At 33.5% G+C, this 23,648-nt stretch overlaps 1 protein-coding gene across 5 annotated transcripts in view; it reads left to right on the top strand.

Annotated features, from left to right (window-relative positions):
- LOC112834857 (disintegrin and metalloproteinase domain-containing protein 18-like) overlaps positions 1-23,648 on the top strand; it is a 192,441-nt gene that overhangs the window by 66,019 nt on the left and 102,774 nt on the right. For 4 of the 5 annotated variants that reach the window (XR_012381180.1, XM_025886326.2, XM_025886325.2 and 1 more), the window contains 3 exons: positions 9,925-10,061; positions 12,883-13,066; positions 20,750-20,845. Coding sequence is in view for 4 of the 5 variants with exons in the window: in XM_025886326.2 (XP_025742111.1) it covers positions 9,925-10,061; positions 12,883-13,066; positions 20,750-20,845 (417 nt within the window). In the remaining variant the exon portion in view is untranslated. The remainder of the gene's footprint in view (positions 1-9,924; positions 10,062-12,882; positions 13,067-20,749; positions 20,846-23,648) is intronic. The other variant, XM_073902519.1, reaches the window with a different exon arrangement.

Raw genomic sequence — 23,648 nt, 5'->3', positions numbered from 1 at the left:
TCTTCTTCTTCTTCTTCTTCTTCTTCTTCTTCTTCTTCTTCTTCTTCTTTTCTCCTCCTCCTCTTCCTTCTTCTTTTCTTTTCTTTCTTTTTTTTTTACAGGCTTATCTTGACAAACAAATCAAAGCACACCTAGTTAAAGGTCCAAATACTCCCCACTCTAAGCAAGGAGGAATTCTGTAGAGGATGGACCAGTGGGAAAGAGCAGCCAAAAGACAACAGTAGAGTGTACACAGCATACACCAGAAATATTTCCTGAAGTTTTTGTTGTTGTTGTTGTTGCTGTTGTTATTATTCTTGTCTTGTTGGGTATTTTACTTTTTCTTCCTTTCTTTTTTGGACAAAATGACAAGACAGAGAAATTCACCCCAAGAGAAAGATCAGGAGGAAGTATTCACTGCCAGGGATTTAATCAAAATGATTATAAGTAAGATGTCTGAACTAGAATTTAAAACAATGATTTTACTAGCTGGGCTTAAAAAAAGCATAGAAGACAGTAGAGAATCCCTTACTGTATAAAAGAACTAAAATCTAGTCAGGCTGAAATTAAAAATTCTATTATTGAGATGCAGTTCCAAGTGGAGGCCATAAAAATGAGGATAAATGAAACAGAAGAGAGAATCAGTGATATAGAAGATAAAGTGATGGAAAATAAGGAAGCTGAAGAGAGAAAGAAAACTAGTAGATCACAAAGGGAGACTTAGAGAACTCAATGATCCCATAAGATGAAATAATATCCATATTATAGGGGTCACAGAAGATGAAGAGTGGAAGAAAGGGGAAGGATTATTTGAACAAATTATAGCTGAGAACTTCCCTAATCTGGGGAAGTAAACAGGCATTCAAGTCCAGGAGACATAGAGAACCCCCCCTCAAAATCATGAAACATAGGTCAATACCTTGACATATTATAGTGAAACTCACAAATTTCAAAGATAAAGAGAAAATCCTGAGAGCAGCTCAGGAAAAGAAGTCCTTAACCTACAAGGGTAGACATACAGCTGGCAGCAGACCTGTCCTCAGGGACCTGGCAGGCCAGAAAGGACTGGCATGATATATTCAATATGCTAAATGGGAAAAATTTGCAGCCAAGAAAGGCAGTCATTCAAAATAGAAGGAGAGATAAAGCGTTTCCAGGACAAACAAAAACTAAAGGAATTTGTGAACACTAAACCAGCCCTGCAAGAAATATAAATTAAGGGGATCCTTTGAGCAAAGAGAGAGCCCAAAAGTAACAAAGAACAGAAAGGAACAGAGACAATCTACAGGAACAGCGACTTTACAGGTAATACCATGGTATTAAATACCATGGATTCATATCTTTCATCTAATTACTCTGAATGTAAATGGACTAAGTGCTCCAATCAAAAGACACAGGGTATCAGATTCGAGAAAAACAACAACAACAACAACAACAAAAAACAAGACCCATTGTTATGCTGTCTACAAAAGACTCATTTTAGACCCAAAGTCATCTCCAGATTGAAAGTGAGGGGGTGGAGAACATTTATTATGCTAATGGACATCAAAAGAAAGTTGGAGTAGGAATCCTTAAATCTGACAAACTAGATTTTAAATCAAAGACTGTAATAAGACAAGAAGAAGGACACTATATCATAATAAAAGGGTCTATCCAACAAGAAGATCTAACAATTGTAAATATTTATGTCCCTAACTTGGGAACAGCCAAGTATATAAATGAATTAATAACAAAATTAAAGAAACACAATAATAATACAAAAATAATAGGGGACTTTAACACCCACAGCAATGGACAGATCATCTAAGCAGAAGATCAAGAAGGAAACAGGCTTTGAATGGCACACTGGACCAGATGGACTTCACAGATATATTCAGAGCATTTCATCCTAAAGCAACATAACACATTCTTCTAGAATGAATGTGGAACATTCTCCAGAATAGATCACATACTAGGTCACAAATCAGGTCTCAACTGGTACCAAAAGATTGGAATTATTCCCTGCATATTTTCAAACCACAGTGCTTTCAAACTTGAACTCAATCACAAGAAAAAATTTGGAAGGAACACAAATACATGGAGGTTAAAGAGCATTCTACCAAAGAATGAATGGGTTGACCAGAAAATTAAAGAATTTAAAAAATTCATGGGAAGACGCCTGGGTGGCTCAGTTGTTAAGTGTCTGCCTTTGGCTCGGGTCATGATCCCATGATCCTGGGACCAAGCCCTACATTGGGCTCCCTGCTCAGCAGGAAGCCTGCTTCTCCTTCTCCCATTCCCCCTGCTTGTGTTCCCTCTCTCGCTGGGTCTCTCTCTGTCAAATAAATAAATAAAATCTTAAAAAATTTTCATGGAAACAAATGAAAATGAAAACATAACTGATCAGAACCTTTGAGATGCAGCAAACGTGATCCTAGGAGGGAAGTATATAGCAATACAGGCCTTCCTCGAAAAACAATAAAAGTCTCAAATACACAAACTAACCTTACACCTAGAGGAGTTGGAAAAAGAACAGCCTAAATAAAGCCTAAATCCAGCAGAAGAGAAATAATAAGGATTAGAACAAAAATCAATGATATAGAAATTTTAAAAATTAACAGATCAATGAAATTAGGAACTGTTTCTTTGAAAGAATTAATAAAGTTGATAAACCCCAGCCATACATATCAAAAAAAGGACCCAAATAAATAAAATAATGAATGAAAGAGGATTCTTTCATTCCAACCAATGTAACAGAATAGAGAATCCAGAAATGGACCTTCAGCTCTATACCAATACCAAAGAAAAGTAAATAATTATAAAAGAATATTATGAGAAATATATTCCAACATATTAGGCAATCTGGAAGAAATGGATGTATTCCTAGAAACATATAAACTACAAAAACTGAAACAGGAAGAAATAGAAAACCTGAACATACTGATAACCAGCAAAGAAATTAAATCAGTAATCAAAAATCTTCCAACATACGAGTCCAGAGCTGGACGGCTTTCCAGGGGAATTCTACCAAACATTTAAAGAAGGATTAAGTTTGTAAACTTTTTTACAGATTTTGGATACTAGCCCTTGGTCTGATGAGACATTTGCAAATAACTTCTCCCATTATATAGCTTGTCTTTTGGTTTTGTTAACTGTTTCCTTTGCTGTGCAAAAGCTTTTTATCTGATTTGTTTCCCTTGCCTTTGGAGACATGTCTAGCAAGAAGTTGCTGTGACCAAGGTCAAAGAGGTTGCTGCCTGTGTTCTCCTCTAGGATTTTGATGGATTCCTGTCTCACATTTAGGCCTTTCATCCATTTTGAGTTTATTTTTGTGTATGGTGTAGGAAAGTGGTCCAGTTTCATTCTGCATGTGGCTGTCCAATTTTCCCAACACCATTTGTTGAAGAGACTGTCTTTTTTCCTTTGGATATTCTTTCCTGCTTTGTTGAAGACTACTTGACCGTAGAGCTGAGAGTCCATTTCTGGATTCTCTATTCTGTTACATTGATCTATGTGTCTGTTTTTGTGCCAGTATTGTACTATTCTGATGATTACAGCTTTGTAATAGAGCTTGAAGTCAGGAATTGTGATACCACCAGATTTTCTTTGGAAAAGCTTTTTACTGTTTTCTGTAGTGAGAATGCAAACACACATGTGCACATGGGCACACATACACAAAAGTGTGTGTATAGACATTTTACCACTTCAAATAGAATGTGGAAACGTTAACACCATCTTTTAGGTCTCAAATCATATACTATAAACATAAAATAAGTAATTATGTAGCTTACTAAATTTTACTTTTAAATACATTTAAAACTATATCACACAAAATTAGCATTTTATTTTTAACCATGAAAAATAATTTGTTATCAAATGAAGAGAAAGTTTATTATATTTTCCCATTTAGTTCCTCTGGGTTCATACCTGATGTTACAGGTTTTCCTTTATTATCATTTTATTTTTATCCCCAAAAAATTCTTTGGTTATTTTTTTTTTTAAAGTAAGGGTACTGCCAACATAGTATCTTAATTTTCCTTCATTTCAGAATGTCTTTATTTCATCTTCATTCTTGAGGGTTATATTTGCTGGATTAAAATAGTGAGTTGACATTTTTTTTTCTTTCAGCACTTGAAAAATATTGTGCTATATCCTCTGTTTATCGTTATTTCTGATGAGAAATTCTCTGTTGTATGAATCGTTGCTCCTCTATAACCAATGTGTTGATTTTCTTTGGCTGATTTCAAGACATTTAAATATTTTCTCCAGGGCACCTGGGTGGCTCAGTTGGTTAAGCAACTGCTTTCAGCTCAGGTCATGATCCTGGAGTCCCAGGATCGAGTCCCGCATTGGGCTCCCTGCTCAGCGGGGAGTCTGCTTCTCCCTCTGACCCTCTTCCCTCTCGTGCTCTCTATCTCTCATTCTCTCTCTCTCTCAAATAAATAAATAAAATCTTTAAAATAAATAAATAAATATTTTCTCCAGCTATTTAATCATGATGTGTCTGCCATGATTACTTTAGGTTTATCTTGTTAGAAATTGGGGACGTTTTAGCCATTTTCCTTCAAATATTTTTCAGCTCTGTCCCCTTTCTCCCCTTCTGGGACACTAATGGCATTGATATTTAATCTTTTGCCATTGTTCCACTGCTCCTTGTATCTCTGTTAATTTCGTAAAGAACTGTTTTCTCTCTGTTGTTCAGATTAGATAATTTATATGAATTAGTCCTTAAATTCATTCTATCTCTAACATGTCCATTTTGCTACTAAGTCCACCTACTCTGATTTTATTTGTTTATTATTTATTTGTTTATGATTTCTGTAATTTTCTGTTCTATAAATGTCATTTTCTCTTTCCTTATATTATATATTTCTTTGGTGAGACTTTATGTTTTTATTTGTTTTATAGATTTTGTAATTACTTGTTGAAGCATTTTTATGATAATTTATCAAGGATTTTACTTCAGAGAATGTAATATATGGACTATCTTGGGTTTGCTGTCTGTTGATTATGTTTTCTCACTTCAGCTGAGCTATTTCTGGCTCTTAATATGATAAGTAATTTTGGACCACATCCAGGATATTTCTGAGAAATATACTATAAGACACTAATTCCTATTTAAATCCTCCATTTCAGAAAAAAGTTTTGTTTCTAAAAACACATTCTAGATCAGTTCTATGGACCATTGTTTACATCTCAATTTAGTTTTCATGGCCTTGAGAGATATTCTTCGACATTATGGACATTATACATGCTATTAGGGAGTCCGGAGTCTATTGTTTTTCTCGATGACTGGTGATTTTTTGTTTCTTTTATCATGCAGTGCTCTTGGTTAAATTCAGAATGGCAACTGTAGACAGTGGGCAGCAGCTCTGGACTCAGTTGAGGTCTTTAGTCTTTAGCTAGGTTCAGTGTTGAGGCTGCTCCATGTATGAATGTTTCAGGAGTCAGCCAGAAATGTGGGAGACAGAATTTGGAGGATTCTTTTTCTAAAATCTTCCCTTTTGCATATCTATACAGCAGCCACCATTTCTTCATGTCAGATGTTTAATTTCCCAGGCCTGGAGTATCTTTTTTTTTTCCATGAATGGTCTGTGAACCCACATGCCATGTCAATTACACCTGGCCTTAGGCTGAAAGTCACAAAGACTGTCACTGTTTATAGGTATTTCCTTTGAGCATGGACTTCCAACCAGTAATGCTAGCTTCTGGTGGTTGTTTTTTTTTTTAAGTTTTTATTTAAATTCCAGTTAGTAATATTAGTTTCAGATGTATAATATAGTGATTCAACACTCCCATACAACACCCAGTGCTCATCATAACAAGTGTACTCCTTAATCTCTATCATCTGTTTAACCCACACCCCCATCTACCTCCCCTTTGATAATCATCAGTTTATTCTCTATAGTTAAGAGTCTGTTTCTTGGTTTGCCTCACTCTCTCTCTCTTTTTCCCTTTGTATGTTATGTTTCTTGTTTCGTTTCTTAAATTCCACATATGAATGAAATCATATGGTATTTGTCTTTCTCTGACTGATTTATTTTGCTTAGCATAATACTCTAGCTCCATCTATGTCTTTGCAAATGGCAAGATTTCATTCTTTTTTAATGGTCAAGTGATACTCCAGTAGATAATGCTGCTATAAACATTGGAACACATGTATCCCTTTGAATTAGTGTTTTTGTATTCTTTGGGGGAAATACTTAATAATGCAATTGCTGGATCATAGGGTAGTGCTATTTTTAACTTTTTGAGGAACTTCCATACCGTTTTCCAGGGTGGCTGCACCAGTTTGCATTCCCACCAACAGTGCAAGAGGGTTTCTTTTTCTGCACATCCTTGCCAGCACCTGTTATTTCTTGTGTTGTTGATTTTAGCCATTCTGACAGGTGTGAGGTGATACCTCATTGTAGTTTTGATTTCTGTTTCCCTGATCATCAGTGATAGTGAGCATCTTTTCATGTGTCTGTTGCCATCTGTAAGTCTTCTTTGGGAAAATGTCTGTTCATGTCTTCTGTTAATTCTTTAGCACTTTTGGGTATCATGCACGGGGAAATAAGTGTAATAAGATCCAACTCCTTCCTGACCTGAAGCATCTATTAGATTCTATACTATAGATTCCAAATTTCTGTTGAAACTATCTAATATTCATTTATTATTAAAAATGGAGAACATTTTTCCTCTGTGTACATTTTTGCATGCACACACAAACACATGCCATAGCTCTCCCTCCTGCCCCCAGCATTATTGAGGTAAAACTGATAAATAAAGTACTAATATATTTAAATTGTACAATGTGATAATTTGATATATTTACATTATGAAACAATTCCCATAATCAAATTAATTAATTTATTCATCAACTCACAGTGTTATGTTTTATGAGAATGCTTAAGATGTACTCTCATAACAAATTTCAAGTATATAATACATAATTATGAATTATAGTTCCCATAGTTATATTAGACCCTCAGAACTTATTCATCTTATAACTGGAAGTTTGTACCCTTTGGCCCACATTTCCCCATTTCCCCCTTTCCCTAGCTCCTAGCAACTACAGTTCTACTCTCTGTTTCCATAGTTTGACTTTTTTTAAAGTTACCATATATAAATGATATCATACATATTTGTCTTTCTCATTTTACTTAGCATAACGCACCCCTGGCCATCTATGTTGTTGCAAATGGAAGGATTTCCTTTTTTGTGACTGAACAATACTCCATTGTATAGATAGACTACATTTTCTTTATCCATTCATCTATTGATGGACATTTCTGTTGCTTCCAAAACTTGGCTATTTTGAATAATGCTGCTATTAACATAGGGGTACAGATAGTGATTTCATTTATTTTGTTTATATAACCAGAAGTGGGTTTGCTGGCTCATATGATAATTTTATTTTTAATTTTTTGAGGAACTTCCACACTATTTTTCATAATGGCTGTACCAATTTACATTCCCACCATTAGCTTTTCTCCACATCCTAACCAACATTTGTTATCGCTTGTCTTTATGATAATAGTCATCTTACCTGGTGTAAGGTGATATCTCATGGTGGGTTTGATTTGCATTCCCCTGATGGTTAGTGGTGTTTAGCATCTTTTATATACCTGTTGACCATTTGTATGTATTCTTTGGAAAAAAATGTTTATTCAAGTCCTTTGCCTATTTTTTAATTGAGTTATTTGGTGTTTTGCTATTGAGTTCTGAGTTTAGGAAATGACCCAGCAATATAAATAGGAGTTATTTTTTATATAATTCCTTATTGGATATATGGTCTGCAAATATTTTCTTCTATTCCATAGGTTGTCTTTTCATTTTGTTGATTTTTTTCCTTTGCTATGGAGAAACATTTTAGTTTGATGTAGTCCCAATTTACATCTTTTTGGTTTTTGTTTGTGTTTACTCAAGTATAATTAACATACAGTGATATGTTAGTTTCAGGTGTACACTATAATGATTCAACAATTCTCTACATTTTTCAGTGCTCATCAAGATATGTGTACTCTTAATCTTTTTTTATCCATTTTGCTCATCCTCCCCCCTTCCCCTCTGACAACCACCAGTTTGTTCTCTGTATTTAAGATTGTGGTTCTCTCTCTCTCTCTTTTTTTTTTCTGTGTTTGTTCATTTGTTTTGCTTTTTTTAAATTCCATATATGATTGAAAACATATGGTATTTGTCTTTCTCTGACTGACTTATTTCATATAGCATTATGCCCTCTAGGCCAAACCATGTTGTTATAAATGGCAAGATTTCATTCTTTTATATGCTGAGTAATATTCCATTGTGTATATATACCACACCTTCTTTATCTATTCATCTATCAGTGAACACTTGGGTTGCTCCAGTAATTCCACCACTTGTTAATTTTCGCTTTTGTTGCCTGTGCTTTTGTTGTGAAATCCAAAATATCATTGCCAAGACCAATGTGAGGGAGATTTTTGCTTATGTTTTCTTCTAAAAATTTTACAGTTCTGGTCTTATGAGTAAGTCTTTAATCCATGTCACATTAATTTTTGTGAGTGGTGTAAGATAGGGGTACAATTTCATTCTTTTGCACATCATAGCTCTTTTTAATCTGTAGGATCTGCTGTGATGTCCTCTTTTTTATTCCTGTTGTGATTTGTGTGTGTGTGTGTGTGTGTGTGTGTGTGTGTGAGTGTGTATAATCTGTCTTCCTTTCCTGCACAGTATAACCACTAGGTTATTTTATTTTTTGTATGACTTTATACAGGGGATTTATTTTTAACTGTATAATTATGGAAGTACAAAACCATGTCTTCTTTTTCTGAGCTGGCAGTAAAAGGTCAGCTTCTGGTTATTACAACTTTCCCTAAAATCTGGTGATCAGCCAGATATCATCTTTCATGTTCTGCTGTGGCTTTAAGTTTCTTTTAAATTCTGTTATTGGGATTTTGCCTTTCTTTCATGCTTAGCTCTTATAGGGTAAAAAGAAAGGAAACCATTTACTATTAGCTATTAACTAATTTTTCCATGTTTTCATTCACACACTTGCACATACATACACAATCTTCTTTTTTTTCTTTTAGGTATGAATTACTTAAATTTTATCATAAATTTCACTTCTGATGTAGAAAAATTAGAGAAACTAAGTATTTTGCTTGTGATGATCAATGGGATGAGAAAGTTTCACAATTTATTTATTAAAGTTAAATAATATGACATACCACTCTGCACTGCCAGCAACCTTTTAAAAATAACTTCTCATTCCAAGTGTTTTTACCATGGCTTAGTTTATAACTTTAATTTTTGTTATTTTTTGTTTTTACTTTATTCATTATACCATAACATTTTAATGAGCTCCCATACAAGCACCTTAATCCTATTTATATTGCTGGGTCATTTCCTAAATGTTACACTTCAGCTTAAATACTAATTCACAAATATTAAGCGTTATACTCCACCTCAAAATTCTCTATTGGAGCACTTCATTTTCTTTAGAACACTTTTCATGATCTCTTTGTATTTGGGAAGTTTAAGTCTCTTGTTTATTTTTTTTCTCCCCTTCTGTAATGGAAGTGTGATAAAGTCCATTTCTTCATGCATACCACTACATTTTCATCTTCTGTTTATGTGCTTGACACATGTGTATATTGAATTAATATTTGTTAATTGGATGAACTGATTTAATGAGAAAGTTAAATAAATGTGTTTTATGTTGATTGCATCCAAAATACTATGGCTATAAAATTTGAGCCTGTCAAATATTAAACCAAAAAATAGTTCTAGCTTGATCATTCTTTACACTGTTGCATGATTCTTAGTCAATTAATCAGTATGGATAGTCTTATCAATGACATAACAAAATAACATGTTGTAAAATATGCTTAACATAAAAACTATTAAAATATAAAACTTTATAGGAACAAATGTTTTAATGTATTACTTGCTTTTGTTAACTTCTTGTATGATGGTTTTCCCTTCAATCTTCTTTATTTTTAGTATCCAGATACAATAACTTTGGAGGGATTTTCAGTTATTATAGCTCAACTACTTGGGCTTAAAATGGGATTAACGTATGATGATATTGATAAATGTTCTTGTCCAAGATCTACATGCATAATGAATCATAAAGCAGTGTAAGACTCTTTTTCTTCTTAATTAGTTTCACGTATATATTTGTGAAGTTGTTTACAAGGTGTGATGATTTTCTTATTTTTTATATTCAACTCTGTCAAAAATTGGAAAGGTATGTTGTGCACAAAGAGATATCACACTAACAAATTTGTCTAAGTGATATGACTCCAGAAAAGTAGTAAATTACATGAATAAGAAATGCTCACTTGGGGGAATTAGAGGGAAATTTTTAAGATTTATGAAGACTGTGAAATATTATGTAAACATGGTGCTATTGTTTTGGTTGTTGTAGTATATTGCATTCAAAGCAAACATCTAAAATTACCCTCAGTGATCTAGTACTGGCAGCTTTGGCTAGAATTTTAAGAGAAAGTAAAAGGAGGAAAGGTTTGAGGAAGGAAAAAAATTGTCCCTATTTATGGATATTATGATTGACTACCTACATATATTAACAGAATCAGTATGCAATTAGAACAACAACATTAAAAATTTATTAAGATGGGAGAAACTACATATTATCTATAGACTGAAAGAAATGAAGAGAAGAGAGGGAAAAGACGATTTTGGATATAATGAAGACTTAAGAACAAAATAATTGAGTAAATTAGAGAGGATAGAATTTAGTGCATAAGTAGAGAGAGAGGCTGACTTTTATTGGAGCTGAGTATATTCAATTATTGTTATGTTAGCAGAGTAAATAGATAAAGATATAGGTAGTTTGGTTAATGGAGGTATAAAGATGAGGACAATTTATTCTGAAGTTCAGAATAAGGTGTATAAAAGCCTGGATAAAAGATGTGAAACACTTGTCTTGGAGCCTAGAAATTAGAAATGACAAGAATGTGATAGGATTGTTGGGCTTTTTGAAGATATACTTAATATTAGTAATTACAAATGTAATGTGAATTCAAACAGCATGTTATTTATTCTAGTCCATATAATTTCAGCTACCAAAGTGTATATATAAAGAAAGTAAATAGTTGAGGTTTTGCCAAGTTAATGTCCATGGGATTCAAAAAGGGTTAGGGCTGCTGGAAAAACTATGTTCCCCTAAAATAATTATTTCAATTTTTCCTAGCCCACCCTTGGAGTTTGGGATTAGAAATTAAAGTACTTTGAAATAGTTGCCTTAGCTCAACTATTTTATAGTTGTCTTTAGACCTGAATGGTAATCTTCCCCACAAAAAGCAAATCAATTAATATTTTGAAATGTCTTGGTCTATTAAAATTCTATATACTTAGGCTAACACATTCATTTCTTCCTTTCCATGGCCATCTTTTAAGCAAAGATTTTAAAAAAATAAATTGCTTTGTATACACTTTAAGCAAAATTTCCAAGTTCTAATTAGTACTTTTAATTTTTACTCAAAAAGCATGTGACCCAAGTAGAAAATAACCTGTTTCTCTTTTTTCTTTTTAAATTTTTATTTAAATTCTTGTTAATTAACATACAGTGCAATATTGGTTTCAGGATTAGAATTTAGTGATTCATCTAAGTCTCTGTCTATTTTTAAACTAATTTTGTATAAAAAATATCAGTGCTCAAAATTTGTAGCTTTTTGCCTGAGAATGGCCTGCAAAAGTGGAGTGGCACCGATAGCTATTGAAACAAAGTAGTTAAAAGTAATAGAAAATTGCTTAAATAATATTATTCCTTGTGATAGGCTTCCCACTTTCCCGTATTTATTCCATTACAAATGGCTGTCAGTGAAAGCTAAAGCATTCCTTTATTTTCTCACTCTCCCAACTCCAAAACCTTAGCAGCTGTACATTTATTTCCTTAGAGGCTCAGCTATGGCTGTTTTGGAGTTATTATTTCAGACATGATTGCTTAGATTGACACTGTGCAATAGAAATAAAATGTGACCCACATATGTAATTTTAACTTTTCTAGTAGCTGCATTAAAAATTTTTAAAAATCAGATGAAGTTAATTGCAGTAATATATTTTAATAATATATTTTATTTAATCAATATATCAAAAATATTCCAACATTCAATCAACATAAATATTGTTAACTGGATACATTATATTCTTGTATGTGCATGTGTATTAATAGAGGATGTTTATGAAAGAAAAGAGTCCAGGATTACACCAATGTTATCCACCTGAGAAACCAGAATAGAGTTGCCTGGAACTGAGAATAGTGAATGGCACAGTCTTGGCTTAAAAGACCAGTAGTCAATATTGTACATAGTTTTTAAAAATGTCTATTGGAGATCCATTAGACATATCTTCTAAATATTCCACTAGAAATATAGCTGTGAACATGAAAATAAAAACCTTCACAGAACTTATATTTTAGTGCACAATTTAAGTTACATAAAAACAAATTTAAAAAATACAAATGAGCTTCTTTTTACATGATGCAAAAGTACCATGTAGAATAATAAATATTGACAGTGGAAGAAGAATGCGGGAGGGGACACAATTTTATATAATGTCAAGAAAGACCTCTTTGGAAGATTACATTTGAGTAGACATCTGACTGAAATGAGGGAGGGAAGCTTTGGATATATGAGAAAAGAGCATATTAGGTAGACAGAAAGATAGATGATAAATAATAGATGAATGATAGGTAGATATTTAACCATTACACTTTATTGCTTTCCTGGAAAGATACATTTTCAATGGCATTTTTAAAAAAGAATGTTAAAGATAAATAATGATAAATTAAAATTTATTCATGCTTGTATTCATCTCTGATCAGGTACAAGTTTTTCATTTGTCATCTTGCAATTCATATCATTATATATGGGGGTATTATTTAGGTGGAGTTTTATTAGCCTGAGGATTTACCTGAAGATTATTATTTCATTGTAGGGGTTCCAGTGGTATAAAGATTTTTAGCAACTGTAGTGTACATGACTATAAATATTTTGTTTCAAAATTTGAGGCTAAATGTCTTCAGAACTTTTCAAATTTGCAACCGGTATATCAAAATCAATCAGTATGTGGTAATGGGATTTTGGAACCTAATGAAGAATGTGACTGTGGCAGCCAAGAGGTAAGCAATAAAAGTTGGGATTTGAGCATAATTTCTTGTGTTTCTAATAAATGGTTGTCATGGTATATATGGGATAATATATGAAATTATGTCTTTAATATAGAACTTAGATATGAAAATGAGTGTAAGTTTTAGGATACATGAATCACTTTTCCAACCCTCTTCAATTGAGAAAACAAGTAAGTCATGAAAACTTGGTTTGCACACACTGTTCCCAAGTATACCAGTGGAGAGGTTTTGCACATATAGGCTAAGTGCTTGACTTTTTACCCTCTACTTATTTCCTAACTCATGTGACCCCAGTCTGTTTTCTCTACAAACTTTTCCTGAATTTGGTCCAAATTTTCCCATCTCTTTTGGTTGCAAGAATGGTGAAACATTATAACAGATTTTTCTTAATCCTCAAGCATTCTTGCATTTCCAAGTTTCAGGATGATCAAAACTTGTTCTATTTGCTCACTTCTAAATATAGATATCCATTCTACCACGGTCTTATTAACCAAATACTCTCTGTAGACTATTCTTAACAGATAAGACCACATATTTAATCTAATATCATTATGTAATATTTTGCAATTCCTCTCTATTTAAATAAAATAAAATTTAACGATTAGTCCCCCAGCAGTTACATGAATTTCTTATCCACCTACAAAAAGAGCTGACCACCGTCTGTTTACATAACATTAAATCTCTACAAGTTATCTTAATCCCCCACTATTCCCAAAATTTATGTGTGTGTGTGCGTGCGCGTACATGCATATGTGTAGGTTTTCCATTTATCTTAGGTTTTTCTTTCTTTTTCTTTCTTTTTTTCTTTCTTTCGAGAGTGGGGTGGAGAGGGACAGGAGAGAGGGAAAGAGAGAATCTCAAGCAGGTTCCACATCCAGCGTGGAGCCCAATGCAGGACTTGATCTCACAACCCTGAGATCGTGACCTGAGCCAAAATCAAGAGTCAGACACTTAACCAACTGAGCTACCCAGGCAGCCAGTTATCTCAGATTTTCTAATGTCATTTTACTTTTCTGATTAGTGGTACTATGCTCATCTCATATTCATATCCTCCTAAATATAGCGCCTATTGCCTCCCAAAAGGTCTGGTTATTTTTAATGAAGGATAGAATGAAGCAACATAATCTGGAGCTATGATTGCACATTATGAGCTTCCACAACTACAGGCTTTAAGCAGAATGTCCTTTATAGCAGATACTGTCAGTGTCCTACCAGTATCTTCTCAGCATTGATTGTTCCTGGAGAGAGTATTTGGTTCAAGTATCAGACTTTTTGTTGGAGTGCTTCCTCTGGTCTCAATAGCATGCTCAGCTTTTAGCAGGGTGGGCCTAAAGCACTTGGGGCTAATGATCAGTCCACAAATAATTATGAAGTGTAGTTGGTGAATAAATGCCCCAGATTCCTTACCCCTTATAAGGAGATTCTCTGAGATATGCTCTATATCAGAGTTGTGCAAACTGCCCAGTAGGTCAAATTCAGCGCCACCTACTTTTGTAAATGGAACCTTATTGGAATGCAGCCGTGTCTATATGTTTGCATATTGTCTATGGCTGCTTTTGTGCTATAATGGCAGAGTTGAACACTTGCAATAGAAGCCATATGGTGAGGAAGTGTTTTGATGTCCTCTGTTTCATATCATTTCCTAGAGGTACCTGTGGGGTTTAGCTTTAGCTCAAAAGAGCAGTAAGCAACTCACAAACCCACACATACCACTGCCCGGCTTCCATTCCCTAATATCTGTACTCCCATGACAGTATTTTCGTGGTTGGTAGAATGGACCTTCAAAGATGTCCTCACTTTAATTAGTGGACTTGTGGATATGTTACTTTGCAGAAGGAATTAAGGTTATGGACTTTAAGATGGGGAGATTATCCTGGAGTATATGGGTAGGTCCAATCCAATCAAATGAGCCCTTAAAAACAGAGAACCTTCTCCAGGTGAAGTCAGAGAGATGTGGCAGAAGACTCAAAAATACTTGAAGAGAGAGAGACCCAAACTGCAGTTGCTGAAGGAAGACACATGGAAGCACAGAAGGAATGCAATTAGTTTCTAGGAGAAAAACATGCTCTTGGCTGATAGCCAGCAAGGAAACAGGAATCTCAGTCTTATAACCACAGAAACTGAATTTGGAAGAATCTGAATGAGACTTGAGGTGAATTGCTTCTCAAAGCCTCCAACAAGGGACATAGCCTTATTAACATCTTGATTTTACCCTTGTGAGACTACAAGCAGAGGATCTGGACTAGTTTATGTACTTGAATTTCTGATCTATAGACTATAAGATAATTAATTATTTTTAAGTTGCTAAGTTTTTGGTAATTTGTGACAGCCTCATTAGGGAACTATTACACTTTCCAAATAAATTACTTATATGCATCCTTGTTTCAGAGTCTGTTTCTTAGGCAACTAAAACCAAATCAACTGGTACCAGAAGTTTCCTAGGAAGCAGACACCGAGGATAGGATTCTGAAAGTGCATGTATTGTTGGCCAGATGGCAAAATGTACTCATTTCTTAGTTTGGGACGTTTGAAATGATGGACTTTAGAAACTTAAACCTTCAAATTCCTGGGAAACCCCTGGGCTGGGAAGTGACCGCTAGCCCCATGGTGGAGGAAGGCAACCTTACATTGCCTAGAGGCCATACAAAGAATCCACATGAGATGAATGTCTCACAAGATGATGCTTGTTCTTTTCAAGATCTGTCCTTGCCTTACCTCATTGGTTCTAGACTATGTCAAGTCTAAACATAACCCAAGTGAGGAAGTACTCTCTGCTATTACAATAAAGAGATTATTTTTAAGAACATACTGATATGTATAGACAAAAACCTGGATAATATGCAGGAATGGATGCTAAGAATGCTGTCCCCGAGGTATTGAATTATAGGCCTGGATAGGGTAGCGTCTATTGATGGGGGATACTCTCTAGTGAATCAAGATTTGATAGGCAAGGAGACCCATGGCCAGCCTTGATTTGCTGCTGGATGAATCCTTGAAGATTGCGGTCTAACCCAGAATAAAGGAGGTGGATATGCCAGTACGTCTTTATTTTTATTTTTTTATTGTAAGAACTACCTTAATAGAGAAATATGGAAGGGGTCAAAAGCTCAGAATAGTGATCATATTATAATAAAATATAAGAGTACCAAATCTAGCACCCAATTATTTGTGTGGCTCACAGGGTACTGCTTTCACTAAGGCAATGAAAAAATGCACTACTAAGGAGGTACTAATATTGTTGAAAATCTCAGTGGTAACTTTCTTTTATAGACAACAGTTAATGGCTGGAAGTGTCATTACAGAATTGGGCACCCTGGTGTCACTGGAAATCACTGAATACCAAAATAGCAGAGGCCAAGTGGCAGTACTTAACGATAACAGCCAAAATGGATGAAATTAGCATAAAGGGAAGGAGAGGCAGAGGTGGCAACTACTGGTTTTGACCTGCATGGATTTATACTGATAATTAAGAAAGATCTGGGTAGTCAATTACCATATTTCTTGGTGTATATAACTAAAAATTAAGAAAAAGTGAGCAGAGGATTGATACCAATTACTACAGATCTCTTGATAATCTCTTGCTACATTTTCGGACCCAAGCCAGTCTCAGAGCTTGAGTTCATTGCTCAGGTAGAGGATGAAATCCTACAATGCTCCAGTTAGGACAGAAAGCAGCAATTTCCTCAATCATTCCCCTCTCCAACAGAGTGACCTATAGTCTTTTACTGAGGTAACTGTACACTGGGGAAGGGGGAACACCCAGATCATTGTAGGATGATTCAAGTACAGAATCTTTGCTCATGGTATTTACATGAGAGGACCCAACACATCATCTTTAGTAGAGTGAGGGTATAGAGAGTCCAGGTAATACCTGGAGTCTTTGAAAAAGGCCACCTCACAGTAGGTTCAGTGGACCCCAGGTTCTCACTGATTCTGTATCAAAGCATTCTGCAACCAAATGTAAGTTGTTTGAACAAATAGATAGTCAGAAATGCCCCTATTGACACTAATAAAAAAATTCAGCAACAACAGTAACTAAGATGGGACATCAATATAGATCTTATGTAACATGACATTAAAATGGTAAGATGATATCATGAACAACATTATACTTCTAAACTTAACAACCTAGATTAAATGGACAAATTCTTTGAAAAAAAGCATTTGCAAAAACCAACATGAGTAGACATTTAAAATGTGAATAGCATTATTAAGAAAATTATGCTAAGGAAATCCTATTTTCTCATCAAAACTTGTCATCAAAGAAAAGTCCATACCACACGGCTCTCCTGGTGATTTTTTCTTAATTAATTAAAGCACAATATAGAGAATATAGTCAATGATACCATAATAGCATTGTATAGTGACACATGGTAACTATACTTGTGGTGAACATAGCAAAATATAGAGAGAAGTTGAATCACTATGATGTACACCTGAAACTAATGTAATATTGTTGTGTCAACTATACTCAAATTAAAAAAAAAGAAGTTATGTTGATTTTATACATTGTCTAAATTATAGAAAAAAGGCAATATGTTCTAACTCATTTTTTTCATCTAGAAATAAAAACTAAGTCTATGCATCCATTTTAATAATTTGAGACAATTCCCATCCCTAGCAAATTAAACACAAATGTGCACACACAAACACACACACATACTGTGATTAAAATAAGGTGGTATTGGCAAAAAAAATACAAAAAATTTAAAGTGAATATAGTCCATATCTTAATCATTGCTGGATTGCCAGTACATAGACTAGCATCTGGTACATACAAGGTACTCAACAAATACTTGTTGATTCAATGAATGTGTGGATAGTGTAATTATCTTTATAATTATGTATCATTTGTATCAATGAATAAGGATTAGTGTATTTAGAATATCCATTAGTCATAATAATACTTGGAGAGTTTATTCAAAAGATTTTCTTAATGAAAGCTAAGGAAGAATATAAGGAATTTTTATAGAAAAAAATGATTTGGAGGAAACCTTGCCTTAATAAACATCAAGCATACTTTGAGGCTGTTTAACTGCATTCACTGTTGTATTGGGCTATTGTCATAAGAAATGAAAATTGGCATCTTTATTTATTTATATATCAACACATATCTATCAAGTGATTTAACTAAATATGTAAAAGTTACATAGATATATAACATTCAGTTTCAAGATGGAAATAGATAATGTCAGATTGTTTATCTATAAATCCAGTGCATTCATTATGAGAAAGGGAGAAGCAACCCCTGATGTGCAGGATCTGGCCTAATAATATCAGCTGGGCGTTGGTGCTACTAGGATTTGGCCTGACGTGGATGGGTTGTGGGGTTCTCCTGTTGAACATAAATAATTTCATAAAAGCTCAACATCTGTGATCATGATGGATGAAGAAAAAAAGCAAGGCCACTCTCTATGTCTGAATACAGGTAAAACTTGGAAATTGTTCAGGTCACAGAAATGACCAAACACCCTCCTATCCTGGCTAATGTGAGTAATTCCTGCTCCTTTACCAATTTCAGCTTTAATATTAGTATGTCCTTCCTCTTCTAGATAAGCATTATTAAGATACCCAATCAGAGATATACCACTTCTTTTCTGATAGCATCTACTCTGGCAAAGCCCAGAGTCCTTATATGCCCCAAATTACCCAACACGAGCCCAAATTCTGTAATTGTGTGTTCTCCTTTGCTGACACTAGTAATAAATCCAACTTGCTGAACTACAGATGTATTCCAGGTGGTCTTTGGCAGAATGGATGGACATCTATATCTTCATAAATATCCCTCATTTTACACAAATGAAATTCTGTTTTATATACCCACCTACACATGTAGAGTGTGCATTTGTTCTTGAATACACAAATATAATGACAAGTAATAAATATTTGGGCAAATATCCCACAAAATATAGAGGGATACATTTCAGAAAAAATAAATCTGTAAGTTTTAAATAGCAATAAAAATATTATAATAAAGCATTGATAATAGTCTTTGCATAATGGAGGTCTTGGTAAAGAGACATAAAACCAATAGTCATAAAAAAACAAAAAAATTTAAAAAATAGTCATAAAGAAAAGATTACAAATTTCACAAAATGACAGGCACCATTAACAAGACAAAAAATAGACTGCAAACAAATGTTATAAACATATAGAAGAGAGAAAGAATAACTGGATACTATGTAAAAGATTTTCCCACTATTTAGTGGGGAAAAGAAGGAAAAACAAACAAAATACTCAAAGTGGTCAAAAGAAATGATTATTTAATTCATAACGTACAAAATTAAAATTCATGCTCACAATCACTAGTAATTAAAGAAATGATAACAGAAAATGAGACATTTCCCCATTAGCTCATTGTAAGTTAAATTGATTTGGTCATAATTAATATTGATAAATATGGTTGGGAGAATATCTTCATTTACTGTCCATGAAAGAATACACACACACACACACACACACACACACACACACACACACTAATAATGATACAGAAATTACCTCTGGAGAATCTGGGAAGTATAGCAACAATTTCAAATTTTACTCTATATTTTCTATATTATTTCTAGGATGGGAATATTTATAAATATATATCTATTGACATAAAGACATGAAAAAGCAGAAACAAATGGAAAATTAGAAATCAAGAAGAATCTTACCTTTATGTTAAAGGATAAGATCTTTGAAACTGCTTTTTTGAGTAAATAGAAAATGTTTGATTTTTGATTTTTTATTATTTTTTTAATTTAAATTTATTTTATTATGTTACAGTAGTCACCATACAGTACATCATTAGTTTTTGATGTAGTGTTCCATGATTCATTGTTTTCGTGTAACACTGTGTTAAGAATATAAAAATATTTAAAAATTATATAAATGCAATTTATTTACATAGAAACAATATTTAGTTTAAATTATTACTTCATTTGCATTAGAGTTGACTGTCATTTACCTTGTAAAAGTACATAGGGGCAGCTGGGTGGATCAGTCCGTTAAGTGTCTGCCTTAGGCTCAGGTCATGATCCCAGGGTTCTGGGATCAAGCCCTGCAATGGGGCTCCCTGCTCTGCAGGGAGCCTGCTTCTCCCTCTCCCTCTGCCTGCTGTTTCCCCCTCCTTGTGCTCTCTCTTGCTCACCCTCTCTCTCTGTCAAATAAATCTTTTAAAATTTTTAAAAAAATATTTAAAAATTTTAAAAATAAAAATCCATATATTTATTAACATATCCTTTTTTGTTAATTTCATTACAGTAAAACATGACACATGATTATTAAACTAAGTGTATTTTAAGTGTTACTATTGCTTAACTCTACTTTAACTTTATTCACAAAATGAAGCCGGAATAAACAAATCACTAAGACAATTGGGGAAGTTTTTCTCTTGGAAACTCACACTTTTCTTCCTCAAAGATACATTTCTATGTTGGTAATTTATGAATTAATTATCAATGATTTTAAGTAATAAATGTTACTGATCAACTGCTGTTTTAGATGTTATTTAGTTTTTATAGTTATATGTTCTTTTGGACATTCTAGAAATAATAAAACAATAAAACTTCACTGAATATATTGTATAATTGAAAAGTTGAACACAAAAATGTATAAATAGAAGCTAAGATTAATAAATAAGAGCTGTTAAGTGGTTGAACTACAATAATATTTCTTATGAAATTTTAGGAATGTCAGTTTAAGAAGTGCTGTGATTTTAATACATGTAAACTGAAAGACTCAGCAAGATGTGGCTCTGGACTATGCTGTACATCAAACTGTGAGGTAAGTTTCCAACATTTATGAAAAAGAAATTAAACTGTGATCATAGAAGTCTATATTAATTAAATTATTGTGGCATTGATAAAAAGAATATAGAACTAATTCAGTGTAACAAAATGAAGAGTCCATAAACAACCACAAGTAAAAAGGAAAACTACTGTGAATTAAAGAATGCATCACAAATAGGTACTGATTATTCTGTTGTGTTCAAACCACAGTTTACCATCTTCTAAATTATGAGATAAAGGAAGAGTAAACATATATACATTACTATATCAATATTATCAATTCTCAAGAAATTGTGAAGTCAAATAAATGGTAAATGACCATGGAAAAATTGTAACACAAATAGACAAATTGTGTAGCAGACAAAATGTGTAGCATACAGAATATGCAAAGAACTCTCAGACATTGATAAATAAAAGGCAAATCACACACACACACACACACACACACACACACACAGGCAAAGGGGGTGCTTAGACAATTTATAACAATGAAAGTAGAATTGTTCAATTTCTGTACTTTATCTGCAGTAATTAAGGTAAACACAAATAAAAAGAATACTGTATCATAAATTAGTCATCCAAATGGTAATCTTAAAAACAACAGTGTCAGATATTAACCAAAGAGAAGGGATAAAGATCATTTTTGGAGAGTGTTCGTGGAATTTTGAATTGCTACAATCCCTTTAAGGTGAGCAATATTTGAATATCTCTGAACAGAGTATAAATTACCAGTTTCTCTCTTATGTACATATGGTAGAAATATGCACATGTATGGAATGTTCAAAAAAGAACATTAATTAAAGAACTGTTCACAGTAGCAAAAAATAAACAATATTTATTAGCATTTGAATGGTTATATAAATTATTGTATATTATATAAGAATTAATAACTGCAGGCTAAATATGGGTGCACTAATATGATATTATTTTTTAAGACATGTTTGGATGAGAAATCAAGTTCAATAATGCAAAACATTTTATAATTCCAATTCTGATATATTATATACACATAAATATACCATACGTTCTTTTTGCCCAATTTTTCAATTAAGGTATAACTTACTATACTATAATTTTATTATAGTAAAATTCTTTTAGTGAATGATTCTGAGTGTTATAACAAACTTTCAGTCTTATAGTTAGCACCACAATCAAGGGATAGGTAATTTTATCACCACTCCCAAAAAGTCACCATGTGCCTCCTTGTATTCAATCCACACCTACACCCACAGACCCTGGTAACTACACATCTGTTTCTGCATCTGTAATTTTCCTTTTACAGAAATATAAATTGAATCATATGTATAAACATTGTAATTAGGCATGTTAGCATAACGCATTTGAGACTCATTCATGTTGTGGTGCTTGTTAGTGGCCCATTCCTTTTTTGTTTGTTTAGTTTGTGTTTTCAAAATAGGTATTTATTATTATGGTATAGAATGGTAGTTTCTATAGATGGTATAGAAACTAACTCACAAACATTCCATATAACTTGGTTAGAATGTACAAAGATATGGCAGAAGGCAGAATCCCTACAGTGATTTAAAAAAATACAAATTTAAGTGTTATTGAAGTTATATAGACAGTGAGGATTACAGAATAAATAGTAAACAAACACCTGTGTATAATTTTGCAAAGCAAAAATCATTAGTTTTGTATGTTTTCACTTTGTTTCAGCTTTTCCAAAACACTTTTAAACACAAAAGTTGAGGGGAGCCTGGGTGGTTCAGTTGGTTAAGCATCTGCCTTTGGCTGGGGTCATGATCCTGGGGTCCTGGACTCGAGCCCTGCATCGGGATCCCTGCTCAGCGGGGAGGCTTCTTCTCCCTCTCCCTCTGCCCCTCTCCCCCTACTTGTATTCTTGCTCACTCTGCTCTCTCTCTCAAATAAAGATATAAATAAATAAATAATCTTAAAAAAAACCCACAAAAGTTGAAAAATTTCCAGTTACCTGAAACTCTAAAAAGCAGCATCATTCAAATAGTGGTTAACTCACAAATGGGTGTACAACAACCACTACTAACCTCACAATTACTCAGGCATGTCAGAGTACAATCCAAGGCAGAACCAGTGGCAGCATCTCTGACAGTTAAGAGAAAAAGGCATGAGGAATGGTATGCAGCCCAGGGCATTCAGGTGCTTGCTTGTGGAAAAAAGGTCAAAACTGAAGTGACTTTCCTTACAGAATCCAAAGTCCTAATTAAAAGCAGCTCCTTTAAACACCTAAATCTTTTTTGATTCCCTCCTCATCAGTAATACACATATGGCACAAAGTCTTCATACAAAAGAGAAAATTTTCAAAATTGCATTTTATCTCAATGCTAATAACAACCAGTTTAGCAGAAAGAACTACAAAATGCAAATTTTAAAAGGTTGCTTACTAATGGAACTATAGACTAAGGTAGGAACCATTTGGGTTTCCCAAAAAACAAAACAATTCTAATTCATTTTAAATTAGAGATCTGATGTCAACACTATTTTTAAAAGCCTTTAAGAAGAAAAAGAAGGCCATTATATCCACATCAAAGTTTTGTTATCTATATAAGTTGACCTATTTTCAAATAACTGACATAATTTAGTGTTTAAATTAGCTTTTTAAGCAACAAAGGCAAAAGCAAAGTGCCTACTGAGCTATACACTTTATGATTGATATGGCAAATGTGTATTTTACCACAATTAAAAATAAAGAAAAGAAGGTTACCTTTTGATAATATATGAGTAATGACACCACAGTATCATGCAAAGCACAGGTACATAAGCCTGCTTTCTTATCAGACTTGCACCAGAGATTGGTGAAG

This window comes from Callorhinus ursinus, unplaced genomic scaffold (assembly GCF_003265705.2).
Source record: "Callorhinus ursinus isolate GAN/ISIS: 27379988/994484 unplaced genomic scaffold, GSC_fseal_2.0 scaffold17, whole genome shotgun sequence".
In the NCBI taxonomy this organism is placed as follows: Eukaryota; Metazoa; Chordata; class Mammalia; order Carnivora; family Otariidae; genus Callorhinus; species Callorhinus ursinus.
This window is presented reverse-complemented; position numbering and strand designations above follow the sequence as displayed.